The sequence below is a fragment of the Nicotiana tabacum genome, chromosome 15 (assembly GCF_000715075.1).
Source record: "Nicotiana tabacum cultivar K326 chromosome 15, ASM71507v2, whole genome shotgun sequence".
Classification (NCBI taxonomy): Eukaryota; Viridiplantae; Streptophyta; class Magnoliopsida; order Solanales; family Solanaceae; genus Nicotiana; species Nicotiana tabacum.
The window spans coordinates 37,877,251-37,889,949 of NC_134094.1; the positions used below are offsets into that span (position 1 = coordinate 37,877,251).

The window sequence follows — 12,699 nt, forward strand, 5'->3', positions numbered from 1 at the left end:
TACAGGCCGTCCTGGCATAGCTGCTCGAACTGCCTATGCAATTCCTCCCTACGGGTCGCTGGCACAAACTTCTCCAAGAAGAGAACGGAGAACTCACGCCATGATAGTGGTGTAGCACCGACTGGCCTGCTCCTCTCATAGGCCTCCCACCATATGAAGGCAGCCCCAGTAAACTAAAAAGTAGTGAATGAGACCCCACTGGTCTCCAAAATACCTGCAGTGCAAAGAATTCACTGACACCTATCCAAGAAGTCCTAGGCATTCTCAGACTCAAGCCCACTGAATGATGGAGGCTGGAGCCTCCCAATTCTCTCTAATCTCCTCTGTTTATCATCATTCATAACGGACCCACCCTGGGCCTGAGTAGCTACAATCGGCTGGGCTGGCAATACCCCTGGCGTCTGAAGTCCCTGCATCACCTGGCACGGTCTGAATAAAAACTGCCTGAGCAAGGCTAGTGCACACCGTCCAAATCTAAGCCAAAGCCTCCTGAAGGCCTGGAGTCATAATGGGCACAGTTGGTGCCTCCTGAGTTGTAGTAACCGGTGGATCTGCAGGTGCTTCCCTAGCTGCCGTACGAGGTGCACCTCTGCCCTTACCACGACCCCTACCGCGACCTCGGCCTCTCGTGGCCCTAGCTGGTGGTACCGGTGGTTATCCGTCCTATCCAGTGGCACGTGTCCTCACCATCTGTGAGAGAATATAATAACAGAAGTTTAGTTTCCAGAATCAACAAATCCGCACGACAAGAATACAAGAATGTGAAATTTCCTAAGGGTTCGGTAGCCTCTCGAAGATAAGACAGACGTCTACGTACCAATCCACAAGACTCTACTAAACTTGCTCGTGTCTCGTGAGACCTATGAAACCTAGGCACTGATACCAACTTGTCACGACCCAAAATCAACCCGTCATGATGGTGCCTATCATGGTACTAGGCAAGCCAACTATTCAGACATTTCTAACACTTTAAATCTTTGAAAGATACTAAGACAGTTTAAATAGAGGAAAATCTCTTAAAAGGGGATAGAAAATCATAGCTCAATACATAAATTCTTCCCAAAACCGGGGTGTCACTGAGTACATGAGCATCTATGAAATAACAAAGTCTAGTACACTGTCCAAAAGTAAAATAGAATAAATAAACTGAAAGATAAGGGAGGAGAGTCAAAGTCTGCGAATGCCAAGCAGCTACCTTGATGATCTTCAAAGGTCTGGCCTCAGCAAATTAACAACCGCCAAAACCGGAAGCACCTAGATCTCCACACCAGGTGCAGGATGTAGAGTGAGTACAACCAACTCAAAAAGTAACAAATCTAACCTTCAGACTGAACGTAGTGACAAGTCCAATTATTAAGGTCCACTTTCAACATTTAACAGTACGAAAAGTTACTGAAAATATGACAATGATATCTCAGATATTTATATTCTACAAGTGAAGGTACAAGAATTTAGACATGTTTTCAACAAGAACTTAGACATTCTTTTAGATTTCACAACAAAACTTAACATATAACAGGGCAAATCCAGCCCACATGCAATTAAACAGGGCAGATCCAGCCCAAATGTAAGTAAACAGGGCAGATCCAGCCCAAATGTCATAATTGCTAGCATTGCGCCCACTGTGGGTGTGCAGACTCTGGAGGGACTGATCCATCCCAAGCGCTATAATAAGCCAAATACTGGCATCAATCAATAACTCTTGCTGCGTCGTGTAGCTTGATCCCATAAATATCACTCATAATAGGCCCTCAGCCCCACTCAGTCAATAACCTCTCCAGCCTCTCGAGCTCACCAGAATCATGATAATCAGTCCACAATGATGATATGATATAACATGTAAAGATAACAGAGACTGAGACATAATATGCAAGTAATAAGTGTGATTGAGTACAATTGACAGATTAAGCAATTAGTTCTATAGCAAAGAACAACCATTGTGGGTCCCAATAGTACCATCATATAGCCTAAGCAGGGTGTCTAACATGATTGATAGCTCAATAGATCTAACACATGGTGAAAATACGGGTAACAACAAGATTTGAAAACTATTCAGTTCCATGGAATCGACCAAGTCACAATTCTTACGGTACACTCCTATCGTGCAAATCTCTACTCCAACACGACCTTGCCTCACAAATCGGCAACCAAATGCCTCGAATCTAGCCATAAACAGTTCGATAGAATCAACACGACCTAAAGGAATCAATTCCATAAGAAAATACTAAATTATTAATCAAAAATAAAAAATCAACTCAAAAGACGGCCCCCGAGCCCACGTCTCAGAATCCAATAAAAGACACAAAATTCGGAAGCTCATTCAACCACGAGTCTAATCATACCAAATTTACCAAAATCCGACATCAAATCGCTACTCAAATCCCCAAATTAAACTCTCCAAATCTCTAGCCTCAAACCCCTATATTACACCTTAAAACCACACAATCTAGGCGGGAAAATCATTGAGGAAACAAAATTATTGAGAAAATTAAACCACAAGTGACTTACCTCAAGAAATCCCCCAAAACGCCTCTCAAAAATCGCCAAATCTCGAGCTTGAAATGTTGAAAATGGTGAAAATCTCGAAACCCTCATTTTTAATAATCTGCCCAGGCCTTCTCGCTTCTGCGGACCAAAAATCCAGTCCTGCAGTATCGCTTTTGCGGTCAGCCATCCGCATCTGTGGAAACCACTTAATCCCGACCAACCGCTTCTGCGGTCGCAAATCCCTCTCCTGCGGGTGCGCTTCTGCGTAAATCCATCCGCATATGCAGACCAGCGATTCCAAGCTCCCCTCCGCACCTACGGATATGATTCTGCATTTGTGCTCCACAGCCCCCAATCCAAACTCCACTTCTGCACTTCCCAACTCGCACCTGCGATCAAAGCTCCGCAGGTGCTGTTACACCAGCAGACTCCCAACTTCAGCAATCATCCAAACTCAAAATTTGATCTGTTAACCATCTGAACTCCACCCGTGGCCCCGGGTACCTCAACCAATTATACCAACAAGTCCTAAAACATGATACAAACTTATTCGAGCTCTCAAACCACATCGAACAATATCAACAACATGAATCGCACCGCAATTCAAGCCTATATAAAACTAAGAAATTCCAACTTCTACAAACGATGCTGAAACCTATCAAATCACGTCCGCTTGACCTAAAATTTTGCACACAAGTTATTAAAGACACCACGGACCTACTCCAACTATCGGAACCCCAATCCGAGCCTGGTATCCACAAAGTCCACTCTCAGTCAAATTTCTAAATTTCCAACTTTTTCCATTTCAAGCCTAATTCCACTACGAACCTCCAAATCACAATCCGGACACGCTCCCAAGTCCAAAATCACCTAATGGAGCTAACAAAATCATAAAAACTCCATTCCAGAGTCGTCTACACATAAGTCCATATTTAGTCAACCTTTTCAACTTAAGCTTTCGACCTTGAGACTAAGTGTCTCAATTCATTCTGAAACCTTTTCGGACCTGAACCAACTATCTCGGCAAGTCATATAACAACTGTGAAGCACAAAATGAGTAGTAAATAAGAGAACGGGGCTACAACTCTCAAAATGACCGGTCGGTTTGTTACATCTCTTCTATGCTACGAGGGGTTGTGATTTGTTGGTTATATGCACAACCGATGTAGTTCAGTTTGGGCCTTGTAGTGGAATTCGAGCGAAATAGTTATTGAGGTGTTGAATGGTTGATTGCGCCTAGGTTATGGTCTTTTCGGGTTGTGGTATATTGTGTTATTCGCTTCTCCATGGTTATGGTCATGCACTTTGTGTACTTATTATCGTATTGTGTATGGTTGTTGATTTTGAGAATTATAGCTTGAGGTATTTCATATGGACGGGTGTTTAAATTGGGTCATACATTGCAATGACGTTATGCTAGGATATGATCCTTTGTGCTTATTTCGTGTGTTATGTTTCCCCTTGTGTGGTGGATTGATAGCATTGCGCTTCGTGGTGGTATATGTTGAGATGGTGGGATGGTTTCTTCATTTCCATTCTCTTTCCATCATTGGGTATATTTGAGTTATTATTTATTGGTACACGAATTGCATGGTATGTGGCTCTAAGTAGGATTTGTGAGATAGGTCATTCGAGTAGCTTGTACTGGATGAGGTGATGTTATTGTGCCTGAAATGAGTACCATCAAATTTGATTAAGGTATGTTTGCAAGAATTGTGTCACTAGTCGGCTTAGATTTTGGCTATGATTCTTATCGGGCAAGAGAGCTCCACGACTTGTTAATCTTATGGGTGGTTATGAGTTTCTATAGTTTCTTTCATCATTGACAGTGTACGAAGGTTTAGAACAAGATTTTAGTTGATATAAGGTTTGTTGCCGGTGTCGGATTGGTTATCGAGCAGCTATTGCAGTCGGAAGTTATTGCTATGAGTAATTGAGTTATGTGGTATATCACGTGATTATGTCTTGAGATATGGTTATGGATTGATACAGCTTGTTCAGAGTTATATGGTGCATAGATGCAAGAATCGGGTCATATAATGAGTTCCGAATGTTGGGGATTTTGGTTTTAAGGTTTATGGACTAAGGTTGAAGTAAGGATCCTTTATTAGGTGGTGTTGTCGGGTTTATATGGATTGGGGTGATGTGGGATCACCCGTGGTTATGTGTATGATGAGGGTATATGGAAATTTGATGGCTTTGGAATGACTCTTGGCACATTTGAGGACGAACGTGTATTTAAGCGGGGAAGAATGTAACGACACGATCGGGCGTTTTGAGCTTTAGTGTTCCATTAGGTGGTTTGAGACTTTTAATAGCTTCATATTATGTATTATGACTTGTGTGTATGGTTGGTTTCAGTTTTCGAGCGGTTCGGGATTAATTTGGAAGAATGATCCTCGTTTTAGAAGCTTTAAGTTGGAAGAGTTAACCAAGGTTTGACTTTTGGGTAAACAGACTCTAAATCGGGTTTTAATTATTCCAATAAGTTTGTATGATGATTTTGGACATGTCCACAAAGTTTGGTTAGATTCCGATGAGTTTTGGATAAGTTTGGATTGTATGGTGATTGTTTTCGGTTTCGACGTCGATTTGAGCATAAAGGTTATTGAGCAAACAGCCTTTGATTCGTGTTTCTACTAAACCATAATATCTGTATCATTATTTTGGAACCATAGCAACTGAAATCATCAAGTTTAGAAATCGTACCAGAAATTTATGGTCATTTTACTAAGAATTAAGTTGCCAGATTTTTCAAATTGATTACGACATTGCCACTAAATTCGTATTTAAAACTTTGCACTATTTTCAAATATTGCAACAAACATATATCCATTATTATAAGGTCAAATGGAGTGATTCAAAAGCCTACCTTGACTGGAAGTTTACGAGAAATCCATTGGGGGCATCAAAATTGAGTTTCAGGATCGTTTGGCACAATAAACGAGACATAACAACTGGGCATTTTTGGCTATTAATGTTGTTGGAGTTTTTCAGATCTTGAAAGTTTGGGATTGGGAGAATTCAAGGATGTTCTTCAAGTTTCTTCCATGGGATAAGGTCTAAACCATAATTTAAGTATTTTCTTTTGATTCATTCCCTTGGTTTAAGCTTTAATCCATGATTTTATTTGAAAATCCATTTAATTCCTTAAATCAAGACCTACGGTTATGTCCTATATTTTAAAAATTGAAAATGAGTTAGAGGAGTTTATCTCGATTCCTTTTGGGGTTTGTTCTCCTATATTAGAAGAAATACATACTTGAATTTGGCGAGTTTTGGAGGAGTATTTCGGGAGTTATGGGACCCAACTAGTGTGGGTTGGACTCTTGGGTTATGAACACCCAAGAGCGATGTTTTGGCGAATTGGTTAAGCTATCGGACTCCGATTGAGTCATTTTTTGTTCGTGTGAGCTTGTATTGGTTTGGGCTTTGCTCGAGTAAGCTTGGATTCAGAATCCAAGGCGGGCCCAGCGTTGACGTTTTGGTTGACTTTGGGCTTTTGATTAAAGATTCGACCTTTATCGATTAGGTTTATTTTCTTTGGCATTATTTGATGTTCTTGAGTTGATTTTGTCTAGTTTCGAGCAATTAAGAGGTCGGTACGTGCGGGATGGCATTTCTAAAGTATTATTTGGTTTACTCGGTATTAGATTCGGCTTGTTCGAGGTAAGTAATACTTCTAAACTTGGTGCTGAGGGTATAAATCCATGAACATACGAGTTATGTGTTTGGTGTTGAGGTGACGCACATGCTAGGTGACGGGCGTGTGGGCGTGCACCGTGTGAATTATGACTCATTTGATTTTTTAATACTATGTAGTTATCTAATCTTGTTTCTATCCATGAAATTTCTACGTGTTGTAGTAATTGAGCTGTGAATCATATTAGAAATCATATAAATGCTTACTCTGTTGGGACCTACTGAGGTCATATATGTTGTTGAGTTATTTGCTTAAATTGCAGTTACATACTCAGTCATATTCATTCATTCGCATATCATATCTTAGTCTCTGTTATCCTTCGTTGTCACATCATATTATCATTTTTTGGGCTGATTGGCATGAGATTTGTGAGCCCGAGAGGCTGGAGAGATTAATGACTGAATTGGGGCCTAAGAGCCGTGTTGTGAGAGATATTGTGGATCAGGTTACATGCCGCAGCAGGCCATATTGGCTTTATATATATTATTATTTTATAGATCGGGCTACACGCCGCAATAAGTTTTATTGATTCATGATGGGATTGGGTTGCACGCCGCAGCAGGCCATGTTTGCTTATATTAGCGCTTGGGCAGGATTCGCCCCTCCGTAATCTGACATACTAGCAGTGAGCACAGGTATCGTACATAGCTGAGTGACTGAGTATATTGAGTGATTGAGCGTGATGAGTGGGAGTGCGAGACAGTGAGATTGAGTACTACTAGATTATGTGTACATGAGTTCATCACTGTGATGCATTGTATTTGACATGCATACTTGACATGCAGGCATAGAGATGCATTTCCTCATGCTACACGGTTTTGTGACATTCATGTTTTCACATGCACATTAACATGTAGGCATAGAGATGTAATTTCCATATGCTATATGAGAATGAAATATCTAATCTGTTGTTAAAAGTTTTTGGGAAAAATCATATTTTTTTTGATTTACTCATATTTTGGTAATTTCGGTGAAAGATTTGGGTTTTAGTATTATACCTGAAAAGCATGCATATTTTTCCGTAACTTTGAACGAGCTGAGCATCATTTCTTTGAGTTATTACTTATGTTGCTTTTATTATATTGTTATGAGTTGTTCTTGGCTATTGGTGTTGGACTCTAACCGTTGTCCAAGCTTGTCATTGCTTTCAACCTAAGGTTAGGTTTGTTACTTATTGAGTACATGGGGTCAGTTGTACTCATACTACACTTCTGCACCTTACGTGTAGATTTTGGAGCAGGTGTTGTTGTGTATGGCGGGAGCTGGCATTGAAGATGTACTTGCGTTCTAGTTATAGCTGCCTCTTGTTCTTAGTAGCTTTAGATTTATAAATCTATATATGTACGTTTCGAACAGATGATGTATTTATTTCATACCAGCTTTGTAAACTCTAAGTCTTAGAAGCTCATGATTTGTACTACCAGTCCTTGGAGAATTGTATAAAATCCAGTTATTTCATTTTTGACTCTCATCATTATCATTATATTGTGGTTTATTGTTAATTGGCTTACCTAGCGGGTTGGGTTAGGTGCCATCACGACTAGTTGAATTTTGGGTCGTGACACCAGAGTTGGCCCAGATCGTCTTCAGCTACTAAGATTCGGAGTTTTCTTAGCTTGGCCAGATATTATCGCCATTTTGTGGAGGGTTTTTCGTCTATTGCTGCACCTTTGACTAGATTGACCCAGAAGGGTGCCCCATTCAGGTAGTCTAATGAGTGCAAGGAGAGCTTTCAAAAGCTCAAGACTGCTTTGACCATAACTCCAGTTCTAGATTTACCTTCAGCATTGGGTTCATATATGGTGTATTGTAATTCTTCTTGGATTGGTATTGGGTGTGTCTTGATGCAGGAGGGTAGGGTGATTGCTTATGCTTCACGCCAATTGAAGTCCCGTGAGAAGAACTACCCCGTTCATGATTTGGAGTTGGCAGTCATTGTTCATGAATTGAAGATTTGGAGGAATTATCTCTACGACATGTCTTGTGAGGTATTTACAGATCATCGGAGTCTACAACACTTGTTCAAGCAAAAAGATCTAAATATAAGGCAGCGGAGATGGCTGGAATTGCTAAAAGACTATGATATCACCATTCTGTATCATCCTGGGAAGGCCAACGTAGTGGCCGATGCCTCGAGTAGAAAGGCGGTAAGTATAGGTGGCCTTGCATATATTCCAGTTGGTCAGAGACCACTAGCATCAGATATTCAGTCCTTGGCCAATCAGCTCTTAAGGTTAGATGTCTCAGAGCCTAGTCGGATTCTAGCTTACGTGGTTTCTCTGTCTTTTTTATATGAGCGCATCAGAGAATGTCAGTATAACGACCCATATTTGCTTGTGCTTAAGGACATGATACAACATAGTGATGCCGAGGAGGTTTCTATTGGAGATGATGGATGTGGCGGATTGGTCAGATTTTTGTGCCCAATGTGGATGGGTTACATGAGTTGATTCTTGATGAGGCCTACAGTTCGCGGTATTCCATTCATCCGGGTGCCACCAAGATGTATCAGGACTTGAGGCAACACTACTGGTGGAGGACGATGAAAAATGATATAGTGGAGTATATGGTTCGGTACTTGAAGTGTCAGCAGGTGAAGTACGAGCATCAGAGGTCGGGCGGTTTGCTTCAGAGACTTGAGATTCTTGAGTGGAAATGAGAGCGTGTTACCATAGACTTCATTGTTGGGCTCCCACGGTCATTCCAGTTATGATTACCTATTCTTCAGAGCGGGTGGCTGAGATCCATATCCGCGAGATTGTTCATCTTCACGGTGTGCTAGTATCCATTATTTCTTATCGGGGCACGCAGTTCACATCGCAGTTTTGGAGAGCAGTGCAGCGAGAGTTGGGCACACGGGTTGAGTTGTGCACAACATTCCACCCCCAGATGGACGGACAATCCGAGCGCGCCATTCAGATATTGGAGGATATGATATGCACTTGTGTTACGGATTTCGGGGGTTCTTGGGATTAGTTTCTACTGCTTGCAGAGTTTGCCTACAACAACAGCTACCAATCGAGTATTTAGATGGGTCCTTATGAGGCCTTATATGGGAGGCGGTGTCGGTCTCCAGTTGGTTGGTTTGAGTCGGATTAGGCTAGGTTTTGGGTACTGATTTGGTTCAGGATGTCTTGGAGAAAGTCAAGTTGATTTAGGATCAGCTTCATACAGCACAGTCTAGATAGAAGAGTTACACTAATCGGAAGATTCATGATGCTTCTTATATGGTGGGAGAGAAGGTATTGTTCAGAGTATCGCCCATGAAGGGTGTGATGAGGTTTGGGAAGAAAGAAAAGTTGAGCCCTCGGTATATTGGCCCTTTTGAGGTACTTGAGAGGATTGGAGAGGTGGCCTACAAGCTTGCATTGCCACCTAGTCTATCGGGTGACCCAGTTCATGTTTCCATGCTTCGAAAGTATTTCGTTGACCCGACTCATGTTTTGGACTTCAGTACGGTTCAGTTAGATGGAGATTTGACTTATGATGTAGAGCTGGTGGCCATTTTGGATCGGCAAGTTCGAAAGTTGAGATCAAAGAATATAGCTTCAGTGAAAGTTCAGTGGAGAGGCCATCCAGTCGAGGAGGCTGCTTGGGAGACCGAACGGCAGATGTGGAGTAGTTATCCATACCTATTTAAGACTCCAGGTATGACTCTAGACCCATTCAAGGACGAACGTTTGTTTAAGAGGAGGAGAATGCAATGACCCGGCCGGCCGTTTTGAGTATTATAGCCCCGTTCCACCATTTATTTCTTATTCTATGTTCATTTGTGATTATGTGACTTGCCGGGGTGGTTGGTTTGGCTCCGGGGATGTTTCGGAATGAATTGGGACACTTAGTCCCAAGGTTGGAAGCTTAAGTTAAAAGAGTTGACCGGATGTTGACTCATGTATAAACGGCTCCGGAATTGAGTTTTGTTGAATCCAATACCTTCGTGTGGTTATTTTGGACTTAGGAGTATGTCCCTATGTTGATTTGGAAGTGGTACATAACTACAATAGCAGTTCCTTGGCTTTAGCCCCATATGGAACTTATTGGCGCATGCTAAGGCGGATATGCACTACGGAAATGTTCACAAACAAAAGAATCAATGAAACAGTGCATCTCAGGAGAAAATGCATTGATTATATGCTACAATGGATTGATAAGGAAGCAAACTCTTTGGAAAATGGAAAGGGGGTTGAGGTATCACGTTTCGTCTATCTTGCATCATTTAACATGATAGGGAACCTGATGTTATCTCATGATTTAGTAGATCCAGAGTCTAAAACGGCCTCAGATTTCTTCACAGCGTTGAAAAAAGTAATCGAGTGGAGTGGCCGTCCAAATATTTCAGACATATATCCATGTCTTAAATGGCTTGATTTACAAGGTTTAAGACAAAAGTCAGAGCATGACATGGGAAAGGCAGTTGAAGTTGCTTCCGCATTTGTCAAGGAACGTATGAAAGAGCAAAAGGAAGGAAGAGAAAAAAAGAATGACTTCGTGGAAGTGTTGCTTGAATTTGAAGGTAATGGAAAAGATGAACCAGCGAAGTTATCAGAACATCAGATTAACATATTCATACTGGTAAGTGTTTGAAAACTGACAGCCTCTTCCTCTTTTCCATTTCAACATATTTGCTGATAAAATATGGCATGTGTTTGCTACAAAGAAAAAGAAAAAAGGAATAAACGAACTTTGAAAAATTGTGACACCGCTTGTGGAAAATCATGTGTATGCCACTGGTAGCAAATAAGTTATCTGGCTTTTCTATAGCGAGTTTACTTCCAAGTGGCTGAAATTCAAGTCGGGGTGGTGCTAGATGGATATACTGTGAGGTTTTTAATTAAGTTAAGTTTTATTGGACAAAATTGGGTAAGAGAGAATTTTGGATTCATAGGAAGAAAAGAAGAAATAAATTTTGCACAAGCTTTGTCATTTCTTGCTTCATTTTTTCAAATCTTGATTAGGAAAAGAAATAGAGATATCATACTGGACAATAAATTCCAAGAGATGAACAAGGTCAAAGAATTTTAATAATTAGTGGATGTTGTGAATTATTAAGCATATAAGATTTCTATCCCCTTCTTCTACTGCTTGCTCTGAGATATTGATTTATTTTTTTATAAACTCCCACTAACCATATGATTATTTCAGGAAATGTTTATTGGTGAGTCAGAGACAACTAGTAGCAGTTCAGAATGGGCATTAACTGAGCTCCTACACAATCCTGAAGTAATGACCAAAGTGAAGGCAGAGCTCTCAGAAGTCGTAGGAAACCGGAAGTTAGAGGAGAGTGACATTGATAAGTTGCATTACATGCAAGCTGTTATCAAGGGAACACTGCGTTTGCATCCCCCAATTCCTTTCTTACTACCAAGAAGAGCAGTTCAAGACACGCGTTTCATGGGATATGACATACCAGAAGACACTCAAGTCTTTGTCAATGTCTGGGCAATTGGAAGAGACCCAGAATTCTGGGAAGACCCTTTGGCATTTCGGCCTGAGAGGTTTCTCTGTTCGAAAATTGATTTCAAAGGGCAATGTTATGAGTTTATACCATTTGGTGCTGGCAGAAAGATGTGCGTAGGCCTTCCCTTAGCTAATCGCATATTGCACCTTGCTTTGGGCTCATTGCTCCAAGAATTTGACTGGGAGCTCCCTGAAAATATTACTCCTAATTCAATGGATATGACTGAGAAGATAGGAATAACGGTGAGAAAAGTCCAACCTCTGAAAGCTGTACCAATAAAAAGAAGAACATCTTATTCACATAAATTACAGTAAGGTTGAGATTAAGGCAAACCAGAATGAACGCAAGGTATAGCATTTGCTATTAAGGGTTGGGTATACAGATTCAAAGCCTTCTTTGGGTCTGGTATATGTTTACTTTGCGATATTGAACTGGCTTCATTTGAGTATGTCTTTACTTTGTGACATTGAACTGGTAAGATAACTTTGTGATATTGAACTTGCTTCGTTTGAGCAACAACTATCTGATGCTAAATCTGATATTTTGTTTTTTTATGGGAACATGATTTAAATTTGAATATCATGGGGAAGCTTGGTGTTTAGGGGCAAAGTTGTGAAATATTGAACACAGCTTTTGGGTCTTCGAAGTACTGAGATGCTCACATGCTTAACTATCAACAAGCTTGTGCATTACCGTTTACTAGTACCTTATGTATTTTCTCTTGAAAGAATTGCTGACTGCTGGAAGCACGATACTCCACACTAACCAGAAGCTAATAACGTTTACAGACAAGACATCCCAGCTCATCAAGTTATGTGATATAGCAGTGTAGATGCATCCAATTTATCAGTTTTGCATTTTGGCTCCAACAATTTGCATTTATTTCACTGGAAATAGTGAGCCACTAAAGAGTTTCTGGCTTACTTCTTTCTCTTTTCGGCACAGGAATTGACCTATTAATTGCAACTAATCGTTTGCAAGAATTCCAGCAAGCAACTTTCAAGTGTAAAGAGTAATGAGTTTTTGGAGAAAGCTAGAGTTATTCTTTATT

At 40.8% G+C, this 12,699-nt stretch overlaps 1 protein-coding gene across 1 annotated transcript in view; it reads left to right on the forward strand.

Moving 5' to 3' along the window:
- Positions 1–12,117, forward strand: part of LOC107775447 (cytochrome P450 76A1-like) — an 80,158-nt gene extending 68,041 nt beyond the window's left edge. The window contains exons 7-8 of the mRNA XM_075231467.1: positions 10,149–10,762; positions 11,333–12,117. Of these exons, the coding sequence (XP_075087568.1) occupies positions 10,149–10,762; positions 11,333–11,962 (1,244 nt within the window). The 3' untranslated portion in view covers positions 11,963–12,117. The remainder of the gene's footprint in view (positions 1–10,148; positions 10,763–11,332) is intronic.
- The last annotated feature ends 582 nt before the right edge of the window (positions 12,118–12,699 follow it).